Genomic DNA, 27,495 nt, shown 5'->3' with positions numbered 1-27,495 from the left:
TCTCGCTGTCGTCATCAAGTATCCATAATCCATTCTTGCGCCAAAATGCTTCCGTCACGGGAAGATTATTGTCTGTCATTCCTTTCTCTCTAAGCTGGCGCATACCGTCGAGTAGGTCACTTCCAGAAAGACGGGCTCTAACAGCTATGGCAAAGAGCTTCTGAGCCTTCGCATGACAAACCCAAGATGCGATTTCCGTAACATCAGGGAGGTCACATTCAGTCGAAAGTGTCTCAATAACTGAATCATAGGTGATCAACTCGTCTAGAATTCCGCTCGGCAGGAACTTGGCTTTCGGGTGGACCGCGCTTTTGACAAGCTTTTTGAAGATCAGGTCGCATAGAGGCTTCTTGCGCTTGGGGGGTGGTTTGATGACGTCAGTAGCCATCTTGGGGAAGAATTTGCAGGGGCTGAATACTATGTGGCGGGCTCCCGGAGTGAAGAAGTGAGTGTGTTGCCAGGAAAAGTGCTGGTCGAGTTCCAGTATGGACATGCGCTGAGTTTACTCTAATATCAAAACCAGAAGACTGGCGCTCAATAGAACTATGAACATGTTCGATCGATTGCCTGAATCGCCCATTGCATGATATTCTCATGCATTATTTCGGAGATGACAGCCTCATTCGCGCGACCCCGCTCCCCTGTCTCTGCACATCTATCTACATGTGTGCGTGATTATCAAGTAATCAATCATGGGCATGGCTTTAGGCTCAACATCAGCAGCAGGCTGTAATGCAGTGACTGAAACCTCCCCAATTGAATTGCTTACACAGCATGGGACGGCTGGCATATCACCGAAAACTTCAGCCGCTTCCGAAGCAGTTTCACCTGGCCATTGGTGTTCGACAGCCATCGAATAGCTGGCTGATCCTCCTGCTGTCACCCCGCCAGCCAAGACTTTCTCGCCCCAGGCATGCAGGAAATATTGCCCGCCACTCGGACTATCTGCGCGAGCACCCAGGTTCCGTCGTCCGCGTTTATCGTTGGCGGAGCTAGGGAGCACGGCATGTTCAGCGAACAGCCTCCTTGTATTTGCACTCGTTGATCTCCCACTGTGTCAATTATGCGTCAGCGGGCAATCATACCACCTTCTGGAATAGGAAGACCCACCATTTCCAATCGTCTTGATGCCCTGATGTTGTAGGTGTTGTGTATTAACTATATGATTGTCAGACGCATATGGATACATCTAGAGAAGTTGGTTCTGACGGACCTGGACATCGAAATTCCCACCTTGAAATATTTCCTTCAGCCGGTTCGCAAGCCTTTCTGGGTCGATATTACTAACTGGAATTTTCTGCGGACCCTTCAGTCTAGTCAAAGTGTTTGCGAACGGTACTCTCATGTTGCACACAAGGCTGAAAGCTGAAGTTTCCAGAATGAATATTGCCAGATAGAACACTTGACTTGAAGAGTGAAATAAGATGAAAGGATGGTTTCAACGACAGATCCATGAAAGTTCATAGTCGTCCGTCCCAGAGCTTTTTGAACGCGCTTGTCATGATAGCCTGCTGACTTTCCCGAGGCAGCTGAAAAGACAAATCCGCCACGGCAGAATCAAGAATGTGCCTCTTGCTGACCGAGACACAGCCGAATTCTGCATAACCTGCATGAGGCAACCTGCACTTTGGGGTATCATCGTATGTTCACATCTGATTGGTTATCAGCCCTCAACGCCACCACCTCCAACCGAATAAAGATGGTGTGGTGAAGCAGGCTGTGGCACTGAATGATCTAAGAGCCCCCTGCGCAGTCAACTGAGTCCTTTTATCCCTTTCCTCGGGCGATGGAATGCGGAACTGAGACACTGTCACAAGGCTCTGGTCTCTGGTGATTCGAAGGATACTTTAACCCCCCCTAATGCAGTCTTTTATCCATATCTGATTGCCGCTCGCGTTGTCCAAGTGCGAGTAAGAAGATGCCTCTCGGTTTGCGGCGCACTTTTTCTATTTCGAATCGCGAATCTGATCCACCTGACAGATATTATTCCAGTCCAGTCAGAAGACGCCATGTCTCTTCATACACTTTCTCTCATCACCTCCGTGGGAGCTGCGGAACATCAACCGACAAATGATCAAGTCACGACCAGTATCGCACCGCCAGCTGGTACAAGTCATACAGAGCCAAGCGTTTCATCGAGTGGCTTTATCCAGAGGGCCTTCTATGACAGGACAAGTCTCACTGTTAGGCATTCAGGCTCACCCAACGATGATCTGATCCAGAATCCGATCGGACATGGTACTCTAGCAAGACGAAGGGAGTCCTCGACCGAAAACGTATCTCCAGGAGAACCAAGGAATCGTGATCGGATGTCGGTATGTTCTCACTAGGTCTCGATCTTAGGCACAGAAAGTACTAACGAATGCATCCAAAACAGATCAACATTACAACAGAGATAAGAACTCACATAGCCGAGGCGGCCGATACAACTCTTCACGCGTTAGACAAATTGCGCTTTCACCGTGAGCCTATCATTCCCAAGACACAGACGAGCAAGCATCCCGTCTTGTCTTTACTACAACAAGGGAAAACCGGCACCAGCCTGACTCAGAAGGATGTGTATCGGACCAAGCTTAACAGGAAGCTTGGAAGAGCTATCAGAAATGAGCGTTCCGTGGATAACAAGACCGGATTCTTACCGCAAACGCAGCTTTTCCGATTGATCAACATCGAAGCCGTTGCAAGGGAGCTTCGAAAACGCGACATAATGCTTGAGGGCAACCCGTTGCTTTGTCGATTGAGATTCACCTTCCCCGAAGGCGACCAGCCCAGCAACCAACATGAAAGGCGTGGCGGTTTCGATAATATTGCGCAGATCATTTGCGGACCTGGACAACGGCAACATCCAATTTCATCCCCGAAGGATGAAACTGTCACCGAGGATAACGATTCACTGTCATTAGATAACCAGAAGACTTACTCGAAGGTGTTGGCGATTCTAATACTGCTTGACCGCCCTGCTAGGATCAAACCCTTCATCGATGCCGGTGTTTGCGATCAGGATTTGCCTCTGATCAGAAGCTCTGCGGATGATCCTTTGGAGACATCCACACTTCGTAAAGCGGACAACACTATCGTTCCACTTGAATGTTTCGACGGCTGGTCAGATAACTCTACCGCCGAGTTTGAGGAGCTTCAATGGAAGCTCCTTGCACCCCGGTTTGCTGAGGCACAACGAAAGCACGTTCCTCATTACGATTTTCATCCCAAAACAATCCTTCCGTTCCGTTTTTTTCGCAAAGAGAGCATAAGACCGGGGGGCTTCGGACAAGTTCGTAAAGTTGAGATTCATTCTAGCCATCGCGATTTCAGTAACCCTGACGTAAGTGTGCTTCCAATTTCGATGCACTTGTTCCTGACAGGGCTTCTATGTCTTCCCAAAAAGAATTTTAAAACAGTCATTTTCCTAATCACTAATAGCTGTAGACATCCAACTCATTTTTCGCCATCAAAACCCTGCATGGTTCTCGTTGCGGCAGTAATTTCAGGCGAGAAGTCGAAGCATTGAGGAGACTCAGCGGAGACTTTCATCCACACCTGATATCACTCCTGGGCACTTATCAAAAAGACAACATCTACCATCTTATTTTTCCGTGGGCCGAAACCGACCTCATGGGCTACTGGGAGCGTTTCAAGCCTGGTAACAAGTCTTCGGAGAGAGAGGATGCTCTCTTTTGGTTAGCAAGACAATCTCAAGGCATAACAGAGGGCCTGAGAGAGATACATCGGTATTCAACTGTCTCATTCAAGTCGCTCCTTCAAGCAAGCTTCCCCGGTGAAGAGGAGGCGATTATAGCCGAGGCATCTAAGTCAGACAAGGAAGAACAAGCTCCGCGACATCTCTTCGGCCGTCATGGTGACATAAAACCTGAGAACATCCTGTGGTTTCCTTACTCTGATAATAAAGATGACAAGGGGAGAGGAATCCTAAAGATCACCGACTTCGGCTTCGCGGAATTCAGCAGCAGAGAATCAGTTGACAGTCGCAGGCGTGGCTTTATTGCCTTTTCACCCACATATCGCGCACCCGAGCTTGAACTCGACAATCGACTTGTCAGTTGGTCTTACGATATATGGACTCTCGGCTGTGTATATCTTCTTTTCACGACGTGGTGGCTGGGAGGCTGGAGCTTGGTCAAGAAGTTCAGTCAGTGCCGGCTGAAGGCTGACCAAGTCAGTTCACCCGAATGGCAAGGCCAACGCTACGCTGCGGATACATTCTTCGTCATCACAAAGGACTCAGATAAGGGGAAGCGCGCCTTAGTGAAGCCCTCTGTCACCAAGGTTCTACGTCGTGCCAATCCAATACAATCATGAATCGATTTGGCTAACAAGTTTCAGTTCATCGAAAAACTCTTGAAACATGAGCAGAAGAATGATTTTACAGACGATTTTCTACATCTCATCCAGAAAAGCATGTTAATAGTTGAAGAGGAGAACACAGAGGGCAAAAGGATCAGGCGAATGGGCACCAAAGCTGTCGGTGACAATATTCTCCGACTGCGTTGCGAGCGGTGGCCCGAGACGACCAGCGTCACATCAAGAGCGTCGACAATGACCCCCGACTCTGCGAATGGAGCTGTGGCAAACGCGGCTTGATTCCGATTCCCATCGGGGCTTTTAAAATAGGTGGCTCGTCAATTTGTAAAGGGCTGTCCATGTCAAACCTGTCGTGCGTAGTTCTGTGTCCGTCATCCTTTGGCCTGAAGGAACTGTTTAACTGTTGAGGCGCTGAGGATTCATCAATTCAACTGCACAGTACGGAAACTGAGTTCCAACGGAGAGCGCCGATTATTATATTGTTGTTTATATGCATTCGTCCAATTTAAGCTGAAGAAAATATCGCGAAACTCACTGGCCATTTCACAAACTCACTAAATGTCACCCTTGGTACTTTTTTCTTGGCCTGAAATTCCGCCCTCGAACTGGTAGCAGTGAATTTCCGAAATTTTCGACCCTTGTCAGGACCAGCAAGGTTGCGATGTCGCCGTAACGAGACACGGTCATCCCTGTCCCAAAAAGGCATTCGATCACGATGGCGAGTGAACCCCAAAGTAGGGCAGAAAATAAAGTTGACCGACCAATTTGAATAGCATCTTCAGCGATGACGAAACTGCCCCTATCCATCCCCGTCACTCCTTTTTCATTCGCACGTTCCGCGACAGGCGATCGCCATTGGTCCCGCGTCTCATCCCCCGTCATCCCCGACAACAGCCCCGCACCGACTCATCAACCGCCAAAGAGCAAGAAATGGACTTTATGCGTTGTTCTCCCAAGAAAATCCCATCGTCCAATCTTTTCGCCGCTTGCCTTCACGCTTGCTCCCGCCCCACGCCTCCTGGTCCCGCCACAACCTGCCAATTCCAAAAATGTCGTCGGCTAAGCCTGCCCCCGGGAGACTTGGCAGCGATGGCTGGGCGGGGTGTTCGCCACAGGCGAGTTACAAAAATAACGGGCGTCGCGTTGCGATTGTTCTTCTGAACAGTCACACCGCGTTTTGTTCTCTGTTTTCGTTAATCTTTATTGAAATTGTTCGAAGCGATCATAATGGCTGTCAAGTCGAGCATAGTCATCACGGCGTTTCTGGCTGCCGTTAGCGACGCAGTGAGCCTGGGGAGCTTTGACTACAAGTCACTCAGTCTGAGAGAAGTCGGAGCACGCAACACTGAGGTATGGAATTCTCGAAAAATCACGAAACCCACCCAGAATGCTAAATCTGATGCTATATAGGACTGGAGGATATGGCTCACAAAAGACGGCGACCCGATTTCATTTTGGCACGACATTCCCACATGGCCAGATGAGAATGACAGGCAAATCATCAACGTCGTCATTGAGGTTCCTCGGTGGCAAGACGCCAAGATTGAGATGGCGAGGGATGAGCCAATGAGTAAGTCCTAACAAGTATTGCATTGACCTCACGCTAATTATTTTCACCTTCAAGACCCTATTCTTCACGACTCTCGGAATGGAAGCCCTAGATACGTTGAGAACGTCTGGCCGCACAAGTCCTACCCGTTTTTGTACGGTTCTATCCCTCAGACTTGGGAAAGCCCCAACTTCAAACATGAGTTCACCGGATTGAATGGCGATAATGATCCTGTTGACCTGTTCGACATTGGCCAACAGTAAGAGAACACAGAAAAAACGTAGAAGTTGAGCTTCCTGACAGACTGCAGTCCTGGGTACACTGGCCAAGTGAAGCAAGTCAAGATTCTTGGCAGTCTTGCCTTGGCTGATGTAAGTCGCCACGCCCTCGAGCGCCGTCTCATCACATTGCTGACAATTCTCAGGGTAATGAGACTGATTGGAAGATCATGGGCATCGACATCAATGATCCCCTAGCTCCACTTCTCAACTGTAGGTATTCTAGAGTTGGGCTGAAACGTGCAAAGCTGACATTTCAAAGCCTGGGAGGACGTTGAAAAGTACCGCCCGGGGACTATCAAGACCTTCAGAGACTGGTGGACTGTACGTTGAACCATTTGCATCTATGAATGTGAGCTCTGACATTGGCTGCAGTACTACAAGGTTGCTCGAGGTGACCCAGTGATTGATATCGTCGGCGACTGGTACCAGAATGTCACCTTCACGCAGGACGTTCTCATCGACAGCCATCGCACATGGGAGGAGTTGATCAACGGCAAGGTCGACTCGAACGAAATCAACTACAACCAGACGGCAAACTCCGATGTCGCCAAGAGCTACGTCAAAAAGAGCAAGACGACAAAGAAGTTCGACATTCCCAAGAAGAGCAAGATCAAGCCTGCAGCCGACAAGCCCGAGAAGTACAAGGGCTGGTGGTACATTCACAGCAACTACACCTTGCTCGAGGTACCTGAGGTACAGCAATTTTCATTCAACCGGCAGTCGGCTTGACAATGGGAATTTGAAAGAATTCCTTGAGTCTGGGATGAGCCTTTGGTTTCGATCAGTCACAGCATGTTGAGTGGCTCAGTGTCCTTTGGGTTGGTAAAGCATAATGAATGGATCTAGACCTTGGCATGATAATGAAAACGAATATGTACGATATAGTTGGTCTTTATTTGGCAGCGGAGGGCGATGAATGATGGACACCACCTATATCGAAAAACTCTCTTTATAGGAAAGAAGAGGCGGGCGGCTCTTTCCTGGGTCCCTGCTTCCGCGTCCCTTCCACTTGACCTTCGGCGCCGGCAAACGGTTGGTGGCCCCACAAATCGGCAGCCCTACCCGCAAGCTTAATTCTGACTTTTTTCTCCCCGATGTAACTGAAACATTCCGAGTCTGTCCATCTCAACGTCGTCCGTCGCTGTCACTCGCTTCCCCACACGATTCCTATCGGCTTCGGTTGACGGCGTCGTTGCTTCTTGGCTCTTTCTTGGCAGGCATTATTTATCGCGGTTGGACCATCCATCGTCTCTCACTTCCGACGAACGGCAGCGCTAACAGCGGAGCAGCAGATCAGCCGTGGTCTGACTCGCCATCCTCATCTCCCCTCACGCCGGGCCGCTCACCCCATCCCGCCACGGCTCCGGACATCATCCGGGTTCCGGCAGCCAGCTCCGAAGATGGCGCTGGTCGAGGAGCCGAGCGACATGGAAATGCGCATCGACGACGCTACCGTCCAGCTCAGCACCCACCGTCTGACGACGCCCTTCCCTGAATCAGTCATATCTATCACCCGCAACTCATCACCGAACACATCCAAGGAGCATCCTTCATCACCAGAGTTCACCCCGCGAGAGCTCATCGAGCAGGCAAAGGCCCGGAGAGAGCGCCAGAACGCCCGCGATTCCAGATGGGTTGAGCGCGAAAAGGCGAATCGTAGCAAGAGCCCTATCGCGCCCAAAAGGGCATCGACGGGAGGTATCGAGAAGAAGAGATCCAGCGGCAAATGGAAAGCTAGGGCCACCGATGCCAGGCTCTCATCCGAGCTCGATCGCCTCCTCGTCGGCGACAGCGGCTCATCTTCGCCGACCCGGGCCGCGGACCGTCATCCGCACCCGCTTCGCGCCGTACTTCACAGCTTGCCCGGCTTCACCTTCGACACTGAGCTCGACTCCATCAAGTTTCATAAGAGACAGCGCGTAGCGCTCGGGATCGAGGACCTCATGGCAGAGGGTGGCAAAGACTCCGCCAAGGTGTGGCTCGAAGAGTTTCTGGTTCTGACGTTCGAGATGAAGGCGAAGGTGCTGGAGCGGTATCCCATGTGCAAGGAGCTGGACGATGTCCCGCTGGGCTTCACAACTATGGCAAAAGACGTGGAGACGACCATCAACAGGCTGGCGTACGACTCGGCACTCAAGGTCCGCCGAGCTATGGAGCGGCGGCTCTGCCAACCGTACGACATGCGCAAGCTGGTCGAATGGACTATCAAGGCACGCTGGCGCTTCATCGAGACGAAGCCCAAGATAGTGCCTGGCTTTGGGGCGTTCGGACAGGCGTGCAGCGAGGAAGGAACAGCGCTAGAGAAGCGTCTGTGGGCAGTGATTGATGCTAGAGGAATCGGCATGCCTAGATCGCATGCTGGTTGAGGAAGGGAGCGGTTGCAACGCGATGATGAACATGCATTACGAGTATGGCGTAAGGGAGACATACTAGGTCATGTGAGGTGGCCCGGGGACTTTGGAGTTTAGAGGTAGCAAGTAGACATGAATGTGTATTCCTCAGCGATTCCTTCTACTTCTGAGCAGACTCGTGACTCGGTATCCTCGCCTTCTCGACATCCCCCAGACCCCCCGAAACCTTCTTGGCAACGCATCGGCCAGGGTGCCACACCGCGAAGAGTATCACAGCCAACACCACTGGCGCAAACTCAAGCACGCCGAAAAAAACCTCGTTCGAGTACAGGTGCCCTCCCAAGCCCTCCGCAGTCTCCGCGAGACGAAAGCAGGTACGCAGGTACACAAGCAGCGTCGCCGCCGAAAATGCCGACACGAAGACCGTCAGCCGATGCTCCCTGATCATATGCCTCGCCCTGAAGAGGAAAATGCCCGTGGTGACAACAAAGCACCCGATCGAAAACACCTGATACGCCAACCCACCCAACAAGATATTATTCGCCGTCGTTGGGTCCTCTCGGCGCGACTGCTTCACCCCAATCAGCGCCGCGCCTGAGATCTGCGTAATCGTCGCAATCACATCCGACGTGATGAAGAACCACAGCACGACCTTGGGCGGGAGCGGCGAGAAGGCGCGGCCGAGACGGTGGATGAGCGCCGAGAGGATGGTGTAGATGCCCGCGGCGAGGAAGACGGGCGCGGTGACGATGAAGAAGTAGTTGAGGATGAAGTAGATGAGATTATAGGGGTTCTTCTTGGCGGAGAGCGAGCGCGCGACGTAGCCGACGATTTCGAAGAGGAGGCCGACGGGGAAGGTGGCGAAGTACCAGCTGCGATGGCGGAGGAGCTGGGTCGTGTGGATCACGAGGAAGATGAAGAAGAGAGCGGCTGCGAGGCCGGCGAGGGCGATGGATGGGGTGTAGCCGTAGATGATCACGGGCGTGTCCCATTCGCCTGTTGGCGGGGGAAAGTTTGGGTCGGTATAGCCGAAGGATCCTGAGAAGCTGTTAGATGGGATGTGGTTGAAGAATGAGAGGCTGCTTGCCTCTTTGTGAACTCATGATCACTGGATTATCAGGAGCTGCCTAATAGCGCTGGTGCGTTGATGATGCGAGCAAGGATGGAGCTTGAAGGTGGTGAAGATGCGGACGAAGGCTTTGGTATATATCGTGGTCAGGTCCCTAGCCAGAGACTAGGGTCTGCAACACAATGGGATATGTCAATGATGAACGATCTTCTCAAGGCGGATACCTAAACGCAGATCAAAAAACAGGGTTCGGGACAGACGTGACAGTTTGGGGGCCACCTCGTCCGCGTGGGTATTCGTCCGTTGACGCGCGTGGGAGTGGATACCGACGGTCTGGCACTTCGCATGCACCATCAAACCTAGCCCCCAGCCGTTCAGACGCCCAATGAAGCTGCAACTTAATACGGACCACACCTCCAATCTGGATGTCAACAATAATATCCCGAGTGTTATTGGGCGCCGCTCATATTTCCCATCAAGATTCATGCACGAAGGTGTTATTCAACGGCCCCTGATATGCCTACGGCTGAAGTCTATGATTCATCATTCCACGTGTCTCGACGGGTTCAAGCCACCTCTGCGCTTATTTTGACATGCCTGCATGAGGGCGACCATGCCATGTTGGGAAGTGACAGATGCAGCAACCCTGGCTCTTCCCACCTGAAGCAAATCCGTTCTCGGCCGATACCTGTCAACGTCTTTGCGGCTTTATCATCAGTCGCCTTCCTCCTATATCATATTAGAAGTTGGGTACTAATGAGGCACTGATGCAATGATGGTTTGAGCACTGCGAAAGTCTTCTAGACAATACTCAACGCTTTGTGAAAAGGATGACGACGACGGCATCTGTCTCCGTCTCGTTGCATCCCACTCAATGGCGCTCTCCCGAATTACTTACCGTTTTCGTGCTCCTGCCCGGCCTCGACCTCGCACCTCGGCATTGCCAAGAAGTCCGAGGTCCGGGGTTTTGTGGGGCGGTCGTCCGAGACGGCTACGGCAACGTCGATGATAGTACACGGGCTCGATCGTCCGGATGTTTGCTGCAGAATTTGAATATTTTCCAAATGACCAATACCGCTCAATCTTTGGATGAATATCGTGCTTTGGAACGATCAAAGAAGATCAGTCGAAATCTTCAGATCCACCTGCTGTGGGTTGTGAGAAACCTCGTCCTCAATGGCATACAGGGTCTTCAACATCTTCTTCGTCGGGTTTCATGTTTGTCCAACATACGCTTCTACCATCGGAGTGGACTGTGAGACAAATATGACTTGAATGATACGAGTAAAACATGCTACGCCTCCCCTTGCAATCAAATATTGTCCGTCATTTCATTGACAGAGAACTGTTTGGACATCGCACAGTTGGGATGAACTTTTTGATCTGGCAAGCGTTATGTAGCATTGATACCGTCTGCAAAGTCTGTATATTCGACTCATAAATAGTATGAAAAACTCAAGTTTATATGTATCTTTCGATTGCCACACACGCAGAGCTTAAAGAGGATATTACGGTGTCCACCTGCAGCCCGCTCAGCCACATGTGGCTCCTCAAACTCCTCACCGATCAGAATTATCTTTCATCATTTCGAAAGTCAGAACAATAGTAAGCCCTGGGCCAACTCGGGATTTGGTGGCTTCATAGGCAAAAGCGAAATATCTCAAAGCTTATTTCAGCCAATGAGGTTACTCGCGGGACTTTACGTGGGGTCGATTTCACAACATCGAACGCGCTCTGGTGTCTGTGTCGGTAGACATCACAACGTTGTGGTTCAGGTTTGTTTTCATCTCACATGCTCCATGACGATTGATTATCGGCTCCAATTTCAAGGATGTCTCCAAAGCGTAAGGTACTCATGCTTACCAACTCTGAGTACGGCCAAGCCAACATCTTCCTGGCGACATGCTACGCGTTGATGCGCATAGCCCCTGACGTCGAGATCCATCTGGCACCCTTTGCACCGATCAGGACTGCAGTAATTGCGGCCTCTGAAGCCGGTATCAAAGCTCATCCGAACGCCAGCCCGATCAACTTCTACGAAATTCACGGTACGAATTACTTCAAGGCCTTGCTCTCGCCTGAGGTGGGTGGCAGACGACTTCTTGAGATTGCGCCGAGTTTCCGGACAATGCCCACTGTCTTGCGGATTATCGCCCGCGCTGCCATGCCTTGCACCGGACCGGAAATGGCGGAGAACTGCAATGAGATCCGGCGAATCATTGAACAGGTGGAGCCGGATTTGACTCTGGTCGACAACATGTTTACGCCGGGGTTGACTATGGCTCGACATATGGGCATCAAGTGGATGATCCTGTCACCCAACACACTCAAGGATCTTGCATTGCCGCTGCAACCCAATCCAGCTTTCTTCTGGAAGTATCCATGGTATGAGACAGCCTCGCCCCAATCTGCAAGAAACGCTGTCTGATTGATGATAGTGTTGGGACTGCTCTCCCGTTCCCAACTCCATGGCACCTCATCCCACTGAACGTACTATACGTCTTCATTCTCATATTCTTCATGATATTCAACAGTGATGCGCGCAGAGCACGGGATCATGTGACCGAGAAGATCGGAGCTAGGATCTTTCATCAGCAAGAGTTCGGTAATCCGAGCCAAAGTTGAAGATGCTTATGGCGAGCAGCCCAGAGTTCGACTTCCCGGTTGAACTCAAGCCGGATAATATCATCCCCTGTGGCCCTATCATGCGACCAGTCCCAGCAGTCGAGGAAGTCGATCCGGAACTGCATACCTGGCTCGCTTTAGGACCGACGGTGTTCATCAATCTCGGGACTTTATCTTGGACCACGGAAGACCAGGCTGTTGGAATGGCACAAGCCTTATGTTCGCTCCTCGCTGGTTGGCGTGAGAAGGGTGAAGACGGGAGGCTTCAGGTCCTGTGGAAGTTGAAGCAGACCACAGACGGGCATATCGAGTACGACATACACGAGAAGGGCTGTCGTCTTGAGAGAATCCTGAGGAGCGAGTTTGACAATGACACTGTCAGAGTTGTAAAATGGGTAGAGACCGAGCCGTATGCAGTTCTGCGAACGGGAAACATCATTTGCTCGGTCAACCACGGTGGAGCGAACTCGTTTTGGGAAGCACTTTGGTGAGAGACCGCAAAGATCCAAGTTTTCGCAGAGAGCAGTAAAGCTGACATGTAACGATGAAGCACTGGTGTTCCTCAGGTTGTACTACCTGTGTGGGCGGATACCTATGACTTTGCTCAAAGGGTTGAGTATCTAGGTATCGGAAAATGGGGCAGTCCGACTACAACGCCGAGATACCGAGCCGAGGAGCTTAGTGATGCGCTGACACAGGTGATCACCGGTCGTAGTGCTAGAAAGTTCCAACTACGATCAAAAGAGCTTGCAAAGCAGAGATTTCAGTTGGAAGAGGGTCGAGACGTGGTTGCGAGGCATATTGTTGAAAACATCTAGGTCTTTTTGAAAGCAGACATAGGTGAGTAATTCATTGTGCGTTTGCCATCTCCGACGCATTCGCTTTTTAGTGGCGATGTGAAAAACAATTTTGGTGGTAGAGTCGGAGTGTATATCAAATAGCGTTTCAAATCATCTGAAAAGATTCGCTGACATCGTGATTGGTCAACCGAAGACACCATACATCGGCCTGCCTTCCTCACGAAGGTGGTTGAGTGTGGTTTCAAGCAACTTGCGCAACATAGAGATTGAAAAGAAACCCCTGCCAAATTCCCATACCATCTCAGCTTCTCTCCCTATTAACCCTGTATTTGTCATTGCTCTGTTCGTTTGCCTGCCCTTTACACTGGGCGCGTTGATCAGGGCGTAAAACCTCGTGTCTTGCCGGCTCCTGTTAAGATTGCCTGTTTCCAGTGGGCAATGGCCTGCCTTCATACAAAACCGTCAACAGACGTGAAACGCCCACTAGGACTGAGGTCTTGGCTTCAAACAGCACACCCAGATACGGGCTTGGTAGCACCAGAAGCAGAGACTCCCATTCGCTCCATCCAGAGGTGACTAGAACGAGAAAACCCGAAAGTCCGAATCCCAGGATTGCGGCGGCCGCTTTTGCGTTGGCCACATGGGAGCCATTTTCAATTAACGGCACAAGTAGGGCCATGAGACACAGAAGGTAGCTGATACTGAGAAATACAATCCCCAAGATAATAACAAACATGTTTGCTTGAGCTCATGGGCTGTAATACATGCCGGCAACCCATAGCCAAGACGTTGCTGTGCCAGAGAGAATCATAAGACACTCCCCAGCTGAGTGCGGCGCGTCCTCCGAAGGAAACATCCTCAGAATTGAGCCGTTCTCCGTGATGTTTGTGATGTAGGTGTTGCCGACGCGTTCGGTTGAGTGTTTTGCACCGTTGGGGACGTAAACGCGAAGGTTATGGCTGCTATCGCACCCAGACACGTGAAACGTCTACTGTTTAGAGAGAGGCCACGCGTTGTAAAGAAGTCAAGGTATTAAGTGCACGACGAAAGCTCAGAGACTGAGAGGTGGCGGAGATGCGGACTTTGTATGCATTCTTATGTGTTCTCCAGGTGCCCAACGAGTTTAAAGCTTGGATTAGCCACCATATACCCTGATGTCGAATAAATGGATGCCTAGCTTAAGTTAACTCTTAATTTCTCGGTCTGTCCGCGTGGCGCCGTTATGATGGAGCCGAGCGAAACGCCTCATGTGCAGCCTCACAACTTTATGGGTCTGTCAAACGATACCTTTTATCAAACATTCGAGAAAACCGCAGTCTCTTTCGTACATTAAAACTTTCAGTATTGGCCGCGAAGGCAGCGTGGTTTTCTCGAATGAATGATTTCTATTTCATGCTCGAAGTAAAGCTCTCCAGATTGCACTAACTGGGCACATCAATGCCATCTTCCTTTCCGATTTTCTGTCCACTTTCTGTCACCTCTGCCATCATACCCTGTCATTCAAATCCTTTCCTCGCGCCTGCTTTTCCGCTGCCCCTATGATCCTTCTACTGTGTGATCTCACTGTTTCAGCCGCTAAGGTGGCCAGAAGTGCTCGATTTGGACAGCTTGGAAGCTCCTTAGAAGCATCATTAGCCCCTATGCAGCCTGCAACCCGGATTCGTCTTCGTCCACTCTTAATGGCAGTACTCTCTCTTCGTCTCTACAACGTGCAACGAGGCCACGAAGCGTGAAATTGTACATCCTCAAATTTGACGTAGAGATGCCGCATCACAACGACTATTGTTCAATGTTCCATTGACGAGTTGGTGTTTGCAAATGCTGCAAAATCGGGTTTACTTAGTCCTCCTTTGCCGAGTTGAACATTGATGCACTTAATCAATCTGACTAGAACGAGGGGCACAATCAAACGAGCCTCATGGCCTACGTGCATCTTTTGATAGAGTGCTATCAAAACCGAGGATCAAAACCGAGGATCCAGGGCGGCATTTCTCTCCGTGTCACGCGATATCTGTGAACGCGTGTATGTCCGTAAGTCCGTAAGTCCGTTAGATCCATAGGCCCCTGTTCAGGTCACGACCTGCAAGATCTCATCCACCATGACTGTGCTTATGTTGCCCTTGCCGTTGACGTCACTCATCGTAAGCGTCGTCAACGTTGAGGGTAACTCTGAGGGGCCAGAGTCTCGGAACCAGTCTTTGGGTGCCACTGGGATGATGCGTTGTCGCATTTGGCCCTGTTCAACATGCGTCTTTCATGTCGCGAAAGATTAACTTTACGATAAGGTAATTGACTTCTAATACGTCTTGGCACTATCACATAGTTTAACCTTCTTTTGATTGGCATCTCAGAGGTAACTTGCATTTTACTTGGCAGGCACGAAGCACGTGCATCGGGAGCCACAATCGCGACCTTTGCGAGATGCAGATCGCTCTGGACGAACTCGTTCGGATGGATATTACGAATCCCATGGAGTCTTCTCTCTTCTAGAACATGCACGACGGGATCGGTATTACGGTAGTTCGGACAGGAATTCCGGGCATTCCCGCGCGCCACAGAGCATCCCGGTCCGGGACTCTAGGACGGGTCCGGCGAACTGCCGAAGTGGGTCTTTACCGACCTGATTCCACCCGCCTCCACGCCAATACCACGCTTCTCCCGCCGGATGATGACGATGCATTTTAGCCAGCCACGAACCGAGGAACCACTTTCAGTCAGCGCTGACGAGTGTGGGGGCGTTCGAATGTTTCGAACCACAATTGTAAGCTGCCAAGAAGGAAGAGTAAACATGATCCGAGCCTGCCGGAAAACATCACAAGACGAACCAGGAGCGTGGTGAAAAGAAACCCAACAGCCTTACATCCGAGGAGAAGTAATACGGATCTCTGCTTCAGGAATAGGGTCTTTTGTTTGATTGGTCGGATTATGAAAAAAAACTGACTGTCGAATCCAACAAGCTTACTCTCTCGAGCAGTAAGACGGCGCGTCATCCTGAATCCGAATGGGTGCCTAGAGGTTAAGTTATGCTTTGGCCGCTAATGATAACCAGAAATGATTAGAGGAACTTGTACGCAACCCAGAATAAAGTGCCCGTTCGTCGCATTTGAAGTCTGCATTTGTGGAGATACAAGCTAAAGCCTGCCTCCGAGCTACCCACTAAGAAGCATTAGAGCATCGGCGGTCACGATGTCAGGTACCCACCTAAACGTCTTTCTGGGCCCATGGTGGTGTCCTCCCGGGGATTCCATGACCGCATCTTCCACCTTTCTACAACAATGCTATCCGATGGCAGCTCTCTGTATCCCCACCTGATGGCAAAAAAACGCCGGGCACATGATGGAGCTAGGAAGTGGTGGGCATTTCGCAAGGAATCTCACCCAACGCTGAGCGTTCGCTAGTTCAGGCATGCCGGAAGGCGCCGGATTGGCACGCTCGGATATCCACATAGCTCTACGGCTGCACGAAGTACCAATCCAGATTCTGAATCTTGATAATACTAGCATCAGCAGACAATTGCGTGGGAATGGCGCTACTCCGAGAAAGTATTTAAACAAGTCAACGGCCCCGTTGATGCTCAGTCACATTCCATCGTCCGACTGCAGTGAGAGAAGGCATTTTTGGGAGAATAACCCGGCAACAGGCTTCACTCAACATGCATACCCTCAACTTGGTAACGTCTCTAGCGGCCTCTGTCGGTCTGGCCAGCGCTTCGTCGGTCCTTCTACAGGGTGGCACTATCGTCGGCTTCGATGACCAGACCAACTCGCTCAACGTCGTCCGCAATGGCTCCCTCCTCATCACCGACGACCGTATCACGGCTATCTACACCGCCGAGGAGGCTGCGAATCAGCCCGTCAGTGGTAACGAGACGCAGGTTGTGGACGTGACCAACAAGATTATCACTCCCGGCTTCGTCGACACTCATCGCCATGGATGGCAGACTGCCTTCAAGACCATCGGTTCTAACACGTCCCTCGCTGAGTACTTCACCCGCTATGGAGAATATGCCGCTGCTGGTCTTCTCAGTGCCGACGATGTATACATCGGCCAGTTGACAGGGCTTTATGAGGCTCTCAATGCTGGTGTCACTACCACCCTCGACCACGCTCATCACACATGGTCCAACGCTACTGCAGAGGCTGGACTGAAGGGCAGCATCGACAGCGGTGCAAGAGTCTTCTGGTCTTACGCTTTCCATAACGTTACCAATTACACAGTCTCTGAGCAGCTTGCGAACTTCAGAGACATCGCAACTAGGGCCGAGTTTGATGGGTCTGCCACAAGCCTTGGTGTTGCCTGCGACTTCTTCGGTCCCGACCCGGTCCTTGACCAGGTCAATGCTGTCGTCGACCTTGCCAAGTAAGATTTCTCACCACGAGACTGAAGCCTCGAGGCATTTGCTAACATGCACTTAGGGAGTTCAACGTCTCGGTCATTACAACTCACAGTCTTCAAGGGCCTTGGGGCAGTAAGTTATCTATCAAACCTCCTCGTCAAACAAATCCAAGGCACTGACAGCTCCTCCAGTTACCAACAGCCCTGAGGACCTGCATGCAGTCGGTGCCCTCAACACCAGCATCCCCGTCGTCTTCTCGCACGCCTCATTTTTGACCTACCGCGGCGCCTCTCTCCTCCGTTCCACAAACCAGTACATCTCCATCACCCCAGAATCCGAGATGCACTACGGCCACACCCACCCCAACAGCCACCTGATTCAGGACCAAGCCGCGATCGGCGTCGACACCCACTTCACCTTCTCCACCGACATCCTCACCCAGGCTCGTCTCTGGTTGCAGAGCACCCGCCGCTTACTCTACCAGCAGGTCCTGGCCCACTGGAAGATCCCCACCTCCACTCCCATGACGGCCAACCAAGCATTCCTCATGGCCACCCGCAACGGCGGCCTCGCCCTGCGCCGTCCCGACCTGGGCGTCATCGCTAAGGGGGCCAAGGCCGATGTTGTCGTCTGGGATGGCGAGAGTCCTGCGCTTCTTGGCTGGATCGACCCCGTCGCTGCAGTGATTCTTCACGCCAGCGTTGGTGACATCCAGCATGTTCTCGTTGACGGAAAGTTTGTGAAGAAGAACCGCGAGCTGGTGGCTGCCAACTACTCTAGTGTTCGTACAGAGTTCTTGAAGAGCGCACGCAAGATCCAGGATACTTGGAGGAATATCCCATTCGAGGCTCTGGACGGGGCTTTCAGCGCGTCTGGTGCTGCTTATGAAGCTCCACTTGAGGTTGATGTTCTCACTGGTGAGCAGTCAGGATACGGAACGACGTTTGTTTAGTTCGTTTGTTAAAAACATGTTTCATGTACACATAGGACATAATGTTTCAATGTAATTACTGCCCATTCAAAATTTCGCAATGACTCACTGAGGTGGCGGCTCAAACAAAGTTCATGTGTCATAACCATTTGGGGGCATAAGCCAAAGTTGCATTTTGAGATTAATGTAATAGGTTTAAATGGGAGTTGTGTTGTTGAAGACATGAGTAGTAAAGGGCGTTGGTGTTGAAACACAAATCCATACCTAGCGAGCTCATCCGACGTGGTAGGAAATCCGAAACACCCTCTCCCTATCTACTGGTCCTCCTTCTACTCTCCACGAAAGCCTCTGCCTTCTTTAGTTGCCGTTGACCATGCCGGGCTCCCTGCCGTTGATGTATTGCCAGAGTCTGCTTTCGTTGGCTACCTTGTTCTTGTCGCCCTTGCGGAGACCTCTTCCCTGCACCATTGTGGCATCCAGGAAGTACTTGTGGCCCCTGCCCTCCTTGCCCTCGACGACGCCAGTCAAGGTGTTGTTAAGGGGAAGGATTCTGTCGAGGTAGTGCTGGTTAAGCAGGTGGCCCCACTTGCCCTTGTTCTTGAAGAGAAGTCCGTTGAAGTTGTTCTGTCTCGGGGTGACGCCAAGAATGCTGGCAATGGCAGTTTCATGCGACTGGCGCTTGTGGCGGTGGCTCTTCTTGGAGTGGTTCTTGGCCTCCTTGGTCTGCTCGGAAATCAGAGACTTGAAGTGGGTGACACCCCACTCGGCGACAAAGTCACCATCGTTGGCGTAGTGCTCAATATGTCCGACGACGTACTCGCCCTCGTCGATCTTGGGGTTGTTGAAGTGGTTGGCAGCGTTTCCGAAGGTGTAGATCTCGAGCTTCTTGAGATCCTTGCGGGCGCAGTGGGAGAGGAGCCAGTCGAGAATGATGCTGCCCTCAAGGCCACCCTGAGAGTGAAGAATGAGAACGACTCTGTCCTTAGCGGGGTCGGCAACAGCTCCAGCGATAAGAGCGTAGCACTCTCTGGTGTCGGTTGTGCCGAAGTAGAAGCATCTCTCTACGAGACACTGGATCGTGTCGAAAATGACGCCAGCTCTGTCACCAATGTGTTAGGCCGTGCGTTCGTGATTATTACAGTCGAAGTTACTTACGTCTTGTTGTGGACACCAGTGATGGGACGGTGGAACGTTCTGGACAGTCTATTGAGATTGCCCTGCAGCCAGTGGGAGCTTTTACTGTGTCAGCAGGATCAAAGAATTGATTTCGACGGAAACTAGTCTACTTACCCAACGGAGACACCGTTGAGGAAAATCCACTTCTCGTTCTCGTGCTTAACCCAGTTCTCAGATTCAGTGATCTGGTGGGACTCGAGAACACCTCCATTGACACCGGCGTTGAGAGGAATGCAGGCGAGGTAGTTGATGGTGACGAAAGCGATGGCGTAGGGCAGGACCGCGGTGAACGGGAAGGTTGCGATGAAAGGGAGAGACAAAAGGAAGGCAAGTTGAGTGGCAATCAGGACGCTGTGAGCAGCCAGGCAGATGAGGTTTCCGACGGAGGGGTAAAGCTCGTCCATCTCACCAGAGGGGTAATGAGGGTCGATGATGTGTTGGAACCTCTCCTGGAAATAGGTGACTGCGCGGTTGATGGCGCCAAACCGAATCATGTGAGGGACCCAGGCCTGGTCCAGAGGCGGGTATCTGGTGTGGCCGCGGTGAGGGTACGCCAACGGGAAGACAACGACGGGAAGCTTGTAGGCCTTCAGGATGAAGAGCTTCAAGTCATCCCACAGAAGCTGCCATGGTGGGGCTGTGTGGTATGCCGGCAGCTCGACTACGACCTTCTCAACTTGCGTTCTGCCAGCCTTGTTGACGGAGGTGACCTCGATGGTCTCGGTGATGTTGGTCTCTACGGTCTCGTAGACCTCGACGGATTCCGTCAGTGCTGCGGGAGAGGCCATGGTGATGTTGTCGTGATCTCGGATCACTGAGAGAACACCTGAAAACTGAACCAGATGAGATTGGGAGCCTGACTAAACACAACTAAGCTCCGTGGCAGAATCTCAGCTTATATCATGGACGAGCCGTTGGCATATGTTCCTTCTTCACATGCAGTTTCTTGTTTGTGATTATTGTCGTGAGACCTTTCGATACCGATCCCCGCAAGCAGAATTCCTTCCAACGCCCGACAAGAATTGAGTTCGAGTTGATGTCTCTCAATCACATGCAAAATGTAGTCGTCTCTGCACAGAAAGTTTGTGAAACGTGAGACCAGATACTCGGTGGTCGGCCAGTGTCATTTATGAGGTCTTACCCTGATAGCTCAGTGGCGCCTGGTACAGCTTTTGAACACAGCGTGGTAAATATGCAGAGTCATTGCTATGTTTCGGCCTGTTGTTGTATTTTGATGCTGACAACTTGGCATGGAATTTCTTTTGGAATGTCCTGCCGCTTTGGGGTACTGCTAGTGTGAGAAGCTGATAAGGCAGGCGTGACAGGGGGAGTCGATCATCTGCATTGGGCATCCTTATCGCACAAGATGCGTCTTTGTGTCTCGGATTTGGTGTCTCGGGGACTCCCGCCTAGCAATCGTACACCTCTCAACCTGCAGCTTACGTGTTGATACCAATTTGATATGCTGAATACGAGTCCGAATTCGGGATGGAAAGAAATATGACGAGCTCTGTATCCCTTCCATCGACAGTTTTCTCGAGAGTGCCCTTGCTGAAGCCAAATAGTAGATGATTGTCCGAACTTCTGATGGCATTCCATGTCCTTGGGTCTTTCTGTTCTTATTCCCGGCTGCCTCGTAATGTGACACCAACATTCTGCAGTCGATACCACGTGATCAGTTGTGCGCCATTCCTCGAACATCGCAACTAGTACACGTAAGATTCTCACCAGTGCTACCTACCAGTGTCACCAACAAACCCCGCAATTTTGGCCACAACTGGGCAGCAGAAAAAAGTGGTAAGGCTGTTTTTTCCCACTGCAACAATCACAAGTAATCATGACTCGGATTCCATCGGCTCCGCTCTAACCGGTCGTAGCCGAGTCCGTCTCTCATCCCGCGGCCACCGCACGCAAAAGCCACGTTAATGGCGTGCTCCAACAGCTGTTTACTCCGCATATTCAACTTCCGAGAGGAGTCTCAGCCACACCGGAATTTCAACTTCATTCCGAACGCGCCTCCACCTCCATAGAGAAGGCGGGAAAAAGCAACAACAACAAAGATTCAACGGTTGTGTTTTGTTTACTCTCTCAGAATGACCATGGTTACCCAATCCACGCCGCCCGCGCCACAAGACGATTTGAAGACGGTTGTCGAGAGTCGGACCCGGGAGTGGCACTTTCACATCTACTTCCTCCTGCAGTCGCCCACAGAGACTGCGCGCGCGCTTGCGCTTCGTGATGCTGTGCTAAGGCTTCGCCGCGATGGTAACACTGGTCTACACGATGCTTATGTACCAGCCACTGATGCTCATGCACAGGCGCGTTCGTCGCTGTCCCGCTGTTCCGCGTGAATGAGTATCCTATTGGACCTCACCCCGCCGGATCATACGAAAGTTTGTAGACCTGAAATTACATCAGCGCATTTGTGTTCGTGCAGGCTAATTAGCCGTATCCAGTCTGGGTTCCCGACTCTTCATTCTCGGATGTCTTCTACTACTTGGCATCAAATCGAGGCAACCTAAGGTGCGCAGATAACCAGAAAAGGTGCCAGTCATCACAATGCCCAAGTCTGTATCTAACACAGCGCTCAGTGTCCTTGTTCACCCATTGACATCAAAACAACGCCGGGATCACGAGTCCAGTAATGCCTGGATGGGAAATCCGTGGCCCATTTACCTAGATAGTCTACCCCGTGACGGTGAAATCCCGCTCCAGTACCCCGAACTAGGCCTTGGCTGGTCAACATCGCCTGAGCAAGAAATTTCCTTGGAGGAAAGGCGGAAACGAGGAGCAGAGCTTGAAGCACTTCTAGCCAACGACTCAGAGGCTGCTCCGGCCCCAAAAGACTAAGACAAAGCTTCAAGAGGATGATTCTCGGAGGGATGGTGGTATGACAACTTGGAGTAGTAGTATGGGCTGGAGGATACGGTTGTTCATATCAATGTAACGTCCATCAAGGAGAATCCATCAAGACCATGTGGGACCTTTTTCCGCAGACCCCGAGCCACCGCCAATGCGTTTGTACTTTCCCTCGCCCGCTTCTTCAAGACGCAAAAGATCCGCGCCGAATTTGCTGACCACCCTCAACACAAGCACCCAGCAATCTCGTCCCGTGTCTCGGTCACGATCCAGGACTACCGCGTCTTGAAAATTCGCGCTATTAAGATTTAACACGCCTTGTCGAATTGATTGACCTGTCTTCCTCTGGGTGGGAGTATAGCACATTTTGGCCATGAGTCCACGCAGCTTCAAGTCTCCTTCAATCCTTGACGCTGCAAAATTGTCCATTGCAACATTCATATCAAAGCCTAGGGCTTTCAATGATGGATGTGTCGGCTCTCTCCTCGGTGGGAACCAAATTTTCCCATCAATACTAGCCCAGCTCCAACTCGGGGCTCTAGGTTTCGCGGGCTGACGCAAGCCTGGGGCACTTTCCTTGTCTGAAGTATTGGCCAGCCAAAAGATGCCAGTGAGGATATCTTCTGTCCAAAGTCCAGCAATATACGAGCCGCCAATCTTGGCGGATGCGAAGCGGCTGGCGACACCGGCCAAAGCCGGCAACTTGTCGCTCTCAAACGTCAAGTCTCGCGTGCTGAACTCTGTCACAATGGTATACCAATCTCGCATGCTCGTCGGCCTTCCCAGCGACAGCGTTTTGCGCGCCTTTTCGAAGCCCAGGGGTGCGGCTGAGTAGTACGCATCGTGGGGTATCCCATCCTCTCGGGTTGTGACCGCGAAGCATTCCCAATACATCTGTTCACGTCCGATGTATAGCATGAACTTGGAGAGCGCCCATTCCTGCATACACCATCCCCGGGTGTTGAGGAGGCCGCCGCCAATGGCCTGGTGGTAGTCTAATGGGCGTTCGGAGAACACATATCCTTGACCTAGACGGACTGTCTTGTGGGATCGCGGGACGAGGAAGCCATGAGTGCTTCCGGGAGAGTCTAGAGCTGAGATTGTGACTCTCGCGTTACTGTAGACGCTTGCCATTCTCGCAGCTTCTATGTTCCAATCCTCGGCGGAGTCCTGTATAATGCACATGGCGTCGATCCACAGAAACTTCAAACCGAGCTCTCTGATGAGTCTTATGGCATCGAGAAAGTTTTGTGGCAGGTCATGCATCGGAAGGGCATCTTGATAGGCTTTGAGATTGTTCGTTGTCATCTTGCAAGGGATATTCCCGCCCCAACAGTGGCTCAGAGCTGCATAGTGCCCGGTGATACCATTCGTCATGCGCAGGGATACTGGGGCTCCCGGGGTGGTTCCAACATCAACTACTCTTGTGGGCAATTCGCATGCTGGTGTTGAGCAAGTCGGGTGGTTGTCGTTACAATCCTTCATCCAGAATCGTGCGGTCTCGAATGAGTCTGCTGACATGGCATTATCCGGTATGGCTCGCGCAAAGTCAGGCGTTGTCCTGCTCTCTCGATCTGAGAGGCAAAAGGAGGCAATTTCTCCTTCATAAGGACGTTCCATGCTTATGTCAAAAAAGCAGCCGGAACGATCCGGCATTCGATCTTCCAAAGATTTTACCACGATGGAGAGTTTCGGTTCCGTTTCTGCTGGCCAATATCCAGCGAAGAGAGCGATATGGGTGATCTGTAGCCGATGTTCTGGGCGAAGGCTGTCCCAGATGGCCCGGCACATGGCACAGCCTTCAGCGCTATTCTCGAGATCACTGGCCGTCTTGTGGTGAATGAAGCCAGGTCCATATTCGGAAAGGCTATGAGTTCTCCCCGATATCATTTTCTCTGTCCACATACCATCTGTGGGAAGCTCAAAGCGGCGGCCAAAGTCCGAGGCTATGAGGTCGTCCGCGAACCTCTGGCAGAGAGTGCAGAGAGGATCTCGAGAATGGTCGCTAGTAGTCTCCATGGTGGCTTTGGACGCGTTTTGTAGGTGAGACTAGGGTTATGTCACAAATGCCAGAGTTCATTTTCTTTGTGGATCTAAGAATAAGCACGAGGCTGGCGTGTTGAGAATGGCATTGGGTCTGCCTGATTCGGCATTCTCAGGGCTTACGGGCCGCCAACCTGCGGAACCCGTGATTGGTTGCAAAGTCCACCTCATGCAATATCCTTGTCCCGCACAACCGAGTTTGCCGTGGGTGGAAGACTTGAAGTTGCACTGAGCCTTTGAAAAAACCAATGTCTTCGCACACACGGAGGAGCAATGAGGGAACAATGGACTTGGTTTTTGTCTCGGCCCAAAGGTATCTCCGATCGTCATCTTCGATATCGTAGTCATGATCATAATCATGTTCATCTTTCATTTATCTCATTCCTCTTTGTGAACAATTAAAAAGATTTGCGTGTAAGCCCTATTCTCACGACGGCTAAACGTATTAGGAAAGTCCAACCGTCAAGGCAAAGAGAAGCCGGATGTGATTCTGGGGTTTCAAGTTCGTTTCCGTATCTGGGATACCTGAAAAGTACGAGATGGTAAGAAACATATTCGTGGGCTTCAATGTCGATAAGTACAGCCTTCAACTATCGGAATCTAGCTAGTCGCTCTTGTGCATTGGTTGGGCCGCTGCGAGTGAGCCCGGTGATCGGACTTTGGAGGGGGACAAGGGTGGTAACCAAGATGCGCTCAAGAACGGCATCTTTGGATCGCTGCAAGCAACGTCGTCATGTTCCCCCGACGGGGTGTGTGTGCAACACTTGATAGGCCGGGGACAACCAATCAGAGTTGGGCGATGATTCAAGGAGACAAGCTAGGTTCTCGGCCGACAGCACAAGCAGTATCACCGAGGCCTGGCGAGAAGCTTGATTCCGATGTATGTGGGCCAACTTACGGCCGCGTCGAGGATGGGACAACACCATCGCCGGCTTAGTCGGGTCCCCTAGAAGTGTGGACTTTGCGGATAACGCAGATCGCACGGGTATCTATCTTCCCGAGAGGAGTTGGGTAATAACATTTGTTATTGCCAGAGCCCTTGTCCATGAAGTGGCGCATCGGTGGGAGCGAGGTCCACGCACTGCACTCACTGTTGACCGGTGATAATTTCAACCTCCATACTCAGGCGATGTGTCACACGGCCTTTGGAGCTGAGAGAACACTACTCCGTGATACTCATGGGGATTTGAAACTTTGGTCTAACCAGTACACTCAAGTACGATGTGGGAAAATCAGGAGCACCAGCAATTCGGGTATCTTTTCGATTTCGAAAACAAGAAACGCTTATCGTATGTATCCAAACAAAATATCATAGCCATATTTGTACAATGGAGAGAAACTCAGCCTCTCCCCAAAACGAGTGAATGCCCGCTCGCTCCGTTGACGCCCTGCTATTTCAAATCACAAAAAACCTGCTTCTCCCAAAATGCCACAACCTCGTCCAGCTCCGGCCGGTCGTTCGGGTCCCGCTCAATGCAGCGCATCACCATCGCCTTCCACGCCGCCGGCACGTCCTTGGACGCCTCCGTCCACACCGCCGCGTCCGGCGACTGCTCCACCTGCTCCAGCAGCATCCACATCGTCCGCCCCAGGCTGAACACCTCCGCGAGCTCCGCCGCGCGCGGGCACGTCCGCTTCCACTCGGGGAACACGTTCCAGTCCGGGAACCCCCACTTCTGGTTCTTGCGCGGGGCGCCCTCGTGCGGCGTGTAGATGATGCGCGGCTTGTTCTTCTTGTTGGTGTTCAGGACGGCGGACTCTTCTGCCTCCTGGTCGATGGCCACCTCGGGCGGGTGCGTGAACATGGACACCCCGCTCTGCTCCCAGTCGATCAGCCGCACGTTGTCGTCCCCGTCGACGAGCATGTTGCCCGGCTTCAGGTCCATGTGGTAGCTCCCGGCCACCTGGTGCGTGTGCTGGATGGCGAGGGCCATCTGGTAGCACCATTTGGCATGGCGGGCGAGCGGGAGGCGGGTGTTGGTCTTGTTGGCGCGCAGGACCTGCTCGTCGACGCTGTCGCGCGCCATGACGGGCTGCAGGAAGCCGCAGATGCGGTCTACGCCCCCGTCAGGGACGATGACGAGGATCTGCGGGCGCGGCATGATGTTGGGGTGCGGCGGGAGCGTGCAGAGGATGCGGATCTCGTGAAGGAGGGTCTTCTCGACGTGCTCGCGGAAGTCGTGCCGGGCGACGTCGAAGTTGACGCCCTTGAAGACGAAGGGGGCGGCGAAGGCCGGGTGGGTCACGGTCCGGGCGCCGGTTTTGCCGGGGAGGCGGCCGATGTGGATGAGGTCGGAGAAGTGGACGAGGTCGAAGGTTGCGGCGGGGCAGCCGGCGGCGCGGAGGGCGGCGAGGAAGGCGGTGTAAGGGGTGAGCTGACGGATGTAGTCCTCCCTAATAGGAGACATGCTTTCCGCAGTCATGATGACCGTGGGGGGGAAGGAAAAGGAGTTGAGAGAGTTTGCGTGTAAGTTGGAGGATTTTGGGATATCTCGAGTTGCGGACTTTCTCTGGGTTTTTGTCTTCTTCGTCGTTTGGGGGTGTGCGGTGAAGACTGGTGGTCAGGGGCGAGGCAAGGATGGAGATACAGATCGGTTAGTTCTCCCCCCTCCTCCCAAGCATTCCACAACTCTTCTCAAATAAGAAAGCTCTTCGTAGGAGGCCCGAATGTAGTTGATTCACTGCAGGACAGAGAGTCTGAGCTTCGAACAGTTCAGTCAGTATGGTGAACCACGTCAAGTGTAACCCGGATCAAAGACTCCGGGAATAAGAAGTGAACTTTGTTTTTTCTTTTCTTTGTGTTTTCTTTGGTTCTCGCCTTACCTTTGACAACTCGGTGAATAGAGAAGCATTAGGCAATGGTCAACTGTGATTGGAAACAATGTAATGTTCCATCCCATGCGGTGGGATCATGGTTGTTGAGGAGGGGAGGGGTAGTATCCAAGATGCTTTTTCCTTCGATTTGACTGTTCTGTGACAGGCAGGATGTGCTGCTGGATGGGGTTTGACGGGTGCTTGAAGGGTTTAATTTACCAGGCAGACGGAAACTGCGACATTGGCATGCAGACCCGAGGGTTGATAATGGAAAAGGAGGAACACGTTCGGGGGAGGGAAAGGATCTTTGCCCAGGGGGTGGCTAACGTGTTCCTTTCAAC

The 27,495-nt window shown here is 51.8% G+C and overlaps 7 protein-coding genes across 7 annotated transcripts; 4 read left to right on the top strand and 3 right to left on the bottom strand.

Annotated features, from left to right (window-relative positions):
* Positions 1 to 5,547: 5,547 nt before the first annotated feature.
* IPP1 (Inorganic pyrophosphatase) lies at positions 5,548 to 6,879 on the top strand (the record flags this gene model as incomplete). Its single annotated transcript, XM_037319514.1, has 7 exons — positions 5,548 to 5,670; positions 5,731 to 5,890; positions 5,945 to 6,128; positions 6,180 to 6,240; positions 6,294 to 6,360; positions 6,410 to 6,471; positions 6,523 to 6,879. 7 exons carry the CDS (start codon positions 5,548 to 5,550, stop codon positions 6,877 to 6,879), a joined length of 1,014 nt encoding a protein of 337 aa, XP_037181244.1.
* Positions 6,880 to 7,550: 671 nt separating this feature from the next.
* Positions 7,551 to 8,516, top strand: CGCA056_v004258 (uncharacterized protein; the record flags this gene model as incomplete). The annotated part of the gene is made up of 1 exon (XM_037319513.1): positions 7,551 to 8,516. The coding sequence occupies one exon, from the start codon at positions 7,551 to 7,553 to the stop codon at positions 8,514 to 8,516; it is 966 nt and encodes a 321-aa protein (XP_037181243.1).
* A 145-nt stretch (positions 8,517 to 8,661) lies between these two features.
* On the bottom strand, positions 8,662 to 9,604 carry RSB1-5 (Sphingoid long-chain base transporter RSB1; the record flags this gene model as incomplete). The annotated part of the gene is made up of 2 exons (XM_037319512.1): positions 8,662 to 9,539; positions 9,601 to 9,604. 2 exons carry the CDS (start codon positions 9,602 to 9,604, stop codon positions 8,662 to 8,664), a joined length of 882 nt encoding a protein of 293 aa, XP_037181236.1.
* Positions 9,605 to 16,647: 7,043 nt separating this feature from the next.
* mtaD-2 (5-methylthioadenosine/S-adenosylhomocysteine deaminase) lies at positions 16,648 to 18,325 on the top strand (the record flags this gene model as incomplete). The annotated part of the gene is made up of 4 exons (XM_037319511.1): positions 16,648 to 17,354; positions 17,411 to 17,463; positions 17,523 to 18,273; positions 18,319 to 18,325. The coding sequence occupies 4 exons, from the start codon at positions 16,648 to 16,650 to the stop codon at positions 18,323 to 18,325; spliced, it is 1,518 nt and encodes a 505-aa protein (XP_037181235.1).
* A 294-nt stretch (positions 18,326 to 18,619) lies between these two features.
* CGCA056_v004255 (uncharacterized protein) lies at positions 18,620 to 20,226 on the bottom strand (the record flags this gene model as incomplete). Its single annotated transcript, XM_037319510.1, has 3 exons — positions 18,620 to 19,361; positions 19,418 to 19,495; positions 19,553 to 20,226. The coding sequence occupies 3 exons, from the start codon at positions 20,224 to 20,226 to the stop codon at positions 18,620 to 18,622; spliced, it is 1,494 nt and encodes a 497-aa protein (XP_037181238.1).
* Positions 20,227 to 21,531: 1,305 nt separating this feature from the next.
* Positions 21,532 to 22,288, top strand: DODA-2 (DOPA 4,5-dioxygenase; the record flags this gene model as incomplete). Its single annotated transcript, XM_037319509.1, has 4 exons — positions 21,532 to 21,703; positions 21,757 to 21,831; positions 21,895 to 21,961; positions 22,030 to 22,288. The coding sequence occupies 4 exons, from the start codon at positions 21,532 to 21,534 to the stop codon at positions 22,286 to 22,288; spliced, it is 573 nt and encodes a 190-aa protein (XP_037181237.1).
* Positions 22,289 to 25,731: 3,443 nt separating this feature from the next.
* Positions 25,732 to 26,763, bottom strand: BLUS1 (Serine/threonine-protein kinase BLUS1; the record flags this gene model as incomplete). The annotated part of the gene is made up of 1 exon (XM_037319508.1): positions 25,732 to 26,763. One exon carries the CDS (start codon positions 26,761 to 26,763, stop codon positions 25,732 to 25,734), a length of 1,032 nt encoding a protein of 343 aa, XP_037181240.1.
* Positions 26,764 to 27,495: the final 732 nt, after the last annotated feature.

This window comes from Colletotrichum aenigma, assembly GCF_013390185.1.
Source record: "Colletotrichum aenigma strain Cg56 chromosome Unknown KSG_Cg56_contig03, whole genome shotgun sequence".
In the NCBI taxonomy this organism is placed as follows: Eukaryota; Fungi; Ascomycota; class Sordariomycetes; order Glomerellales; family Glomerellaceae; genus Colletotrichum; species Colletotrichum aenigma.
The sequence above is the reverse complement of the archived record's forward strand: the minus strand, read 5'-3'. Positions and strand labels throughout refer to the sequence as shown.